General features: G+C 34.9%; 1 protein-coding gene across 2 annotated transcripts; it reads left to right on the top strand.

Moving 5' to 3' along the window:
* The first annotated feature begins 311 nt into the window (after nt 1–311).
* On the top strand, nt 312–2,935 carry LOC120275719 (fructose-bisphosphate aldolase 1, cytoplasmic-like). Of its 2 annotated transcripts, none has more exons than XM_039282399.1 (2): nt 312–452; nt 1,728–2,935. In XM_039282399.1, exons 1-2 carry the CDS (start codon nt 425–427, stop codon nt 2,774–2,776), a joined length of 1,077 nt encoding a protein of 358 aa, XP_039138333.1. In that variant the 5' UTR covers nt 312–424; the 3' UTR covers nt 2,777–2,935. The 2 variants fall into 2 exon arrangements, with proteins under 2 accessions (XP_039138333.1, XP_039138334.1); XM_039282400.1 differs by lacking the exon at nt 312–452 and adding an exon at nt 465–504.
* Nucleotides 2,936–6,000: the final 3,065 nt, after the last annotated feature.

The raw sequence follows: 6,000 nt of genomic DNA, 5'->3' as shown, positions 1-6,000 counted from the left end.
TTGATTTAAAAATTAATTTATTAATAAGCATATTATATTTTATATTTTTATTTATAACCAATCGGACCTTCCGAAATTGGCCCTTTGGTTTTCCGGGTTCAAAAGTCTGGGTCGGTTCTGGCTGCATTAGATTTTAGCGTTTGATTACCTTGACCCCTTTTGTTCCATCAAACACACCGAAAACCGGTTGGTGCTATGTTTAAAACATTGGGTTGGTGGAGTGAATACGATGGGCTGACACGGGTACCATGGGCCCTCTTCATGATAAAGCTCAAAAAGTTGTTTGCCACGTGAGACGGCGATGTTCCCCTAATCACTTTCTTTAAGTACCCATCCCCATCATCATCTGTTTTCCCCAACCAACCTTTCCTCTCTGAGTTCTCCTGATCTCTTTTTCTTCTCGTTGCTAGCAATCTTGTCTAAGATGTCTGCTTACTGTGGCAAATACCATGGTAATCTTTATGTTTCTCTTGTTTTAGATGACTGCTGTTTCTAGATCTAATCGTAAGTTTTTTGGTTTGTGAAGTTGTGCTAGTTCTTTCTATAGATCTAATCTTATCATCTGTTTCTTTGATGTTTGACTTATGTTTATGATGCTTTTTTTTTTTCTTTGATCTCTTATGGATATGCTAAAATTTACCCAATTTTTCTTTTATAATTAAGATTGGGTGAATTTCTTTTGATTTGATATCTATCTTGATTGTGTATTGTGACTGGTGAGCCCAATTCTTATGGAAGGATCTATGGAAAGATTTTGTTCGTTCATGTTTGTGGGTAAACAGATTTTTGTAACATGCTCTAACCAGGCTGATTGTTTTGTTTTATTTTATTTTATTTGTACATCTTTTTCATTGTAAATGAATTTGCGTTTTATTTTTTTATTTTTATTCGAAGATTATCGTTTGTAGAATACAAAATTGAGAATACAATATTATTGGCTTAAATTATGTTCTTTTACTGCCTAGTGTGAGTTATCTGAGAAATATGCTCTCTGATCAATTATTCTCTGTTGGTTCATGCTGTATTTTGGTTATATGCAATTGTCTTTCTTGTTAAGCATGAAGGTCAACATGTCTTCTTTTTGTGAATTGTGATTATATGTGAAAATTGGTCATGGCTCATTTTATGTTGTCTTCTTTGATTGAAAGGACATCTTGTGCGTGTTTTCTTTTAATTGTTGATTGATACAATATGCTGATTGAGTGTAATCGGCTTCTAGTTCATACTATTAATATTTGTTTAATAATATTTTTTGCTGATTTGATTTTTGATTTGGAAAATAGACAATAAGAGGGAAGTTTGGCATGAGTTGTAGAAGCATGTCTGTGTTGTCAAACTATAGTCACTCTTTAATGTTGTGTCTTTCCTCTGGTTTGGCATGGGTGTGATGGTGTTTGAGTGCCTGCTCCTAAATTTGCTTGAACATCTTAAGTAGATTTAGATTGCTGTCTGGTTTGTGTACGGTGCTCTTGCATTTATGTGATCATATACTCTGCACTACTGTTTAATTTATTCAACTATTCTTGGAGTTTGTTTGCAACATGAATGCCCATTTTCTTAGATAAAGTCTTGAATCATATTATGCAACATGAGTGCACCAACTTGCTGTGAATAAATTCATAACTGGCAATTTGATTTAGTATGTCAGATCTCTCATTTTCCCTGCACTCATCTTTACTTGGACCCTAAGTCTTCAAGGTGGATCTGATAATTCCCTTCTTTTGCAGATGAACTTATTGCCAATGCTGCTTACATTGGTACGCCAGGCAAGGGTATTCTTGCTGCCGATGAGTCTACTGGTACAATTGGCAAGCGCTTAGCCAGCATCAATGTGGAGAACGTCGAGTCCAATCGTCGTGCTCTACGTGAACTTCTCTTCTGCACTCCTGGGGCCCTCCAATACATCAGCGGTGTCATCCTCTTTGAGGAGACCCTTTATCAGAAAACAGCCAGCGGCAAACCATTTGTTGATGTCCTCAAGGAAGGTGGTGTTCTGCCAGGCATTAAGGTAGACAAGGGAACCATTGAGCTTGCTGGCACCAACGGGGAGACTACAACCCAAGGCCATGATGACCTTGGCAAACGCTGTGCTAAGTATTATGAGGCTGGTGCTCGCTTTGCCAAGTGGCGTTCTGTCCTCAAGATTGGCCCCACCGAGCCATCCCAGCTAGCGATCAACTTGAATGCTGATGGCCTAGCACGGTATGCCATCATCTGTCAGGAGAACGGTCTGGTTCCTATCGTAGAGCCTGAGATCCTTGTTGATGGTCCCCATGACATCAAGCGCTGCGCAGATGTCACTGAGCGGGTGGTTGCAGCTTGCTACAAGGCACTCAATGATCACCATGTCCTCCTGGAAGGAACTCTGCTGAAACCGAACATGGTGACTCCAGGCTCTGATGCTGCAAAGGTTGCACCTGAGGTGGTTGCTGAATACACTGTGCGGGCTCTCCTGAGGACTGTCCCAGCAGCAGTTCCAGCCATTGTTTTCCTTTCTGGGGGTCAGAGTGAGGAGGAAGCCACTTTGAACCTGAATGCGATGAACAAGCTCAAGGGGAAGAAGCCGTGGTCACTTTCCTTTTCATTTGGACGTGCATTGCAGCAGAGCACTCTCAAGACATGGCAAGGCAAAGAGGACAATGTGCAGAAGGCCCAGGCTGCTTTCCTAGCTCGGTGCAAGGCAAACTCAGAGGCAACCCTAGGGGCATACAAGGGCGATGCTGCTCAAGGGGGTCTTGCATCAGAGAGCCTCCATGAGAAGGATTACAAATACTAGGCCAAGTTTTCTTTAATGAGGATTTTAGTTCCTAGTTTTGTCATGTGTTTATTTTCTCCCGCAGTTTTAATCCTGTCTAAGGACGGTTTGTCAATAAGTTGGAACTGCAAATGCATCATGCATGCAGCGGCACTTTTAATTGGTCTGGATTTTTTTTTACTTTTGTGGGGGTTTGGTATTATTCTATCTTTGCTACAGGAACTATTGTGGAGACTTCAGTGCCTTGTTCCATCCAAAGGACATTTAAGACTACTAGGTGGCGAGCAATCTGTTATATTATCTGGATCTTGGATTTGTGCGAGTGCTAAACTACTGTTATTCTTGGTTAATGAATGGAATGATCATTTCATTTGCATCTCTTAAGACATGTGCTGAAGGAAGATGCCCTGCTCAAGTCCGGATATCTTAAGACGAGGGTTATTATTCAGCGGCGGGGCAGCGATTTGTTGTACAGTTGGAACTTTTGGAAAAGTATTTGGAAAAGTATTGGTGGTAGAAAATTATGCAAGGCATCCTTACAGAGACATTTTCCATAGTATACAGTGTAGGCAGCCTGAATGGTCAGTTGTCGGGGTTAATGAATGATTTCAATCATCAATCCAATAAACATCCTCACAAAACTCTCATTTTATATTTTTAAAATATTATTAAAAGAAATATTATTAAATTAACGCTTATAGCCAATGGCACCACCACAAGGAAGGAACCTGTGGTACATTTTGATGACTCATGCTCTTGGCTTGTTGACATTAGATGCAGGCACAGGTCATTTAACCGGGCCTGCTGGTTCATGGGTCACTTTAGAGTGACCCGGATCCGGCCCTGACCATGATTCAAAACTGGCGGCCCTGGCCAGAATCTGCCAGTTCACGGGCTGTCCCACGTGGTTTTATTATTTTTGATTTTATTATTTTTAAATAATTAATTTTAAATTTTAATTTAAAAATTAACTAAAATTCTTAAAAACAATTTAACAAAAGAATGAGTTGCCTATGGTTATTTTATATGTGGTTACCGTATTCACTTTCATGCTCTAGGCCATGTGGGACTAAATATGCATAGCATGCTTTATTTATTATTTATATTATTTAGTAAAAAATAACTATCAAGCTAATTGGCTAGGTTAGCGTTGTTATAACTAATTCATGATCATTTGAATTTTGTTACAGTTGATTTTTCCCCAAACAAAATCAAATATAAATTTTTAAAATAAAAAAATATTAAATTATCACAACAACTACAAACTTTTACACTTATAGGGTGGGCAGGATATAGACGTATATGATATAAGGACTGTACAGAAATAGGAAAAAAATATATGTATGATAAGCTATATCCTATCATTATTATTACATGTTCTTTTTTAAAATAGATTATAAAAAATAAGTAGATCACATCAAAATCAATTTGAAAAAAAAATCATTGGACTAGAGAAACTAAAAAATAAGATATTAAAAAAGAGATTTAGATGAAAAATAATCTGCTCAAGCATAAGATCGACAGAGAAACACTTTAATCACTCTAAGTGCGTAAAATCCTACTTAAATAGTGAAATTAGTATTCTATACAAGTTTCTTGTCCCAAACATCATGCTTAAAAGATCAAAAGAAGATATACAATAAAACCCTAGTTAAGGGAGAGTAACCAAATAATAGGGCAAAAAAGTAAATTTATTTTTTATTATATCTTCCCTAATTCTGTCCTGACTTCCCCCATAGGATTTATTATATGTGGTCGGCATGATAAAGTGGGCCAATAGGATAAGACTATCATATCCTATTGGCACACCAAATAAAGGATAGTAGCAGAATATGATAGTCTATCATATCCTATCGTTCTTATCATATCCACCAAATGGGCCCATAATTTATTTTGTTCTTAAATACTCATTATTTAATTTGTTTAACAATGTTTTCAAAACTATATATTTGTTGATATATGATTAAATTAAAATATCTTTGAAAATCATGATTAAAAATTAATCACTCACTCAATTAAGAGATTTTACTAAATAATAATTTATTTTCCATAAAAAAAAGTTAAATGTGGAAATGATATATATTGTACACTTTTAAAAGATTAAAGGCTTTTTATAATGATAAATTGTTGCAATCATCTCATAATGAATATTGTTATCCTAATTTAAATTTTTTTCTTTAAAATAAATTGTCAAATGAAGATAGATAAAAAATTATAACTAGAAGAATTTTTTGAAAATTATGTTGGAGTAAAATCTTTCTTATCAATTTAATAAAAATTTAAGTTAATTATTTATTAATAAATATTTAAAAAAAATATAATAATTTTACATTAATAATATGTTTAAAAGTACACAAAATTTTAGAAATTCTACCTAAAAAATACATAAAAGTATTATAGAAAGAATTATAATTTTCAATTAACATGTTTATATTATTTTACACCATTAAAATTATGGTGGTTTTTATAATAATTTTATGTATAAATAATTTGATTCAAGTTGAATATTAAATATAAGATAAGACAAGCTTGTTTTTTTTTTATAATATTTGGTAGTAATTGTGGACTCCTTTTTTTAACCCGGTCTTTAATCAGGATTGACCTATTAAAAATCATGGATCACAAATCAAATTTTCTTTATTTTCGTATTTCAGATGATTGCAGGTTCATGACTTCTATTAGCGGCAAGCCCTTAATATTAATTACCGCAAACAATGTCGTGGAAATCTCCGATTAAGGAACAAGTGTGAATAAAAAATGACTGAGCAAACATAAAATTAATTTTTCTATTAATTTCAAAGAGCACATGAGTACGTATCATGAGCGAGAATACAAAAGTATTAAGAGAACTATTTTTTTTATCACGCTCTTCAAACTATTTTTTTTTCTTTTGCATGACTTGGCTGACGTTCTTGACTCTTTTGCTAAAAGCATATTAGAAGACCCTTTTAGCTTGGTGACTGTGGTCTTCTTCTATTTTTTTTGTGTTTATATCTTGACGCATAGCATAACTCTCAAGCTACGACCACTCTACATTTATGAGTTACCTACTTGATCATCTTTGTTTCTTTTATTGCTGAAGACTTCGGCTCTTTATGCTTGTGAAATCTTCAGTTTTCTGACTTGTAAAACTCCTTAAGTCTTTGACTTCTCTGTGTCTTAAGACTTCGAGGTTACATTCATCATTTATATGAAATATTTAGGTCTTGACTTTTCGATGCTTTTGAGCCTTGACCATCGAATTT

This window comes from Dioscorea cayenensis, chromosome 14 (assembly GCF_009730915.1).
Source record: "Dioscorea cayenensis subsp. rotundata cultivar TDr96_F1 chromosome 14, TDr96_F1_v2_PseudoChromosome.rev07_lg8_w22 25.fasta, whole genome shotgun sequence".
NCBI classification, from domain to species: domain Eukaryota; kingdom Viridiplantae; phylum Streptophyta; class Magnoliopsida; order Dioscoreales; family Dioscoreaceae; genus Dioscorea; species Dioscorea cayenensis.
This window is presented reverse-complemented; position numbering and strand designations above follow the sequence as displayed.

What these genes read in the sequence shown, in the direction of transcription:
- LOC120275719 (XM_039282399.1), top strand. Translation starts at nt 425, where the DNA reads ATGTCTGCTTACTGTGGCAAATACCATG. An exon ending in TTACTGTGGCAAATACCATG is followed by an intron (nt 453 to 1,727) that starts GTAATCTTTATG and finishes CTTCTTTTGCAG; the next exon opens with ATGAACTTATTGCCAATGCT.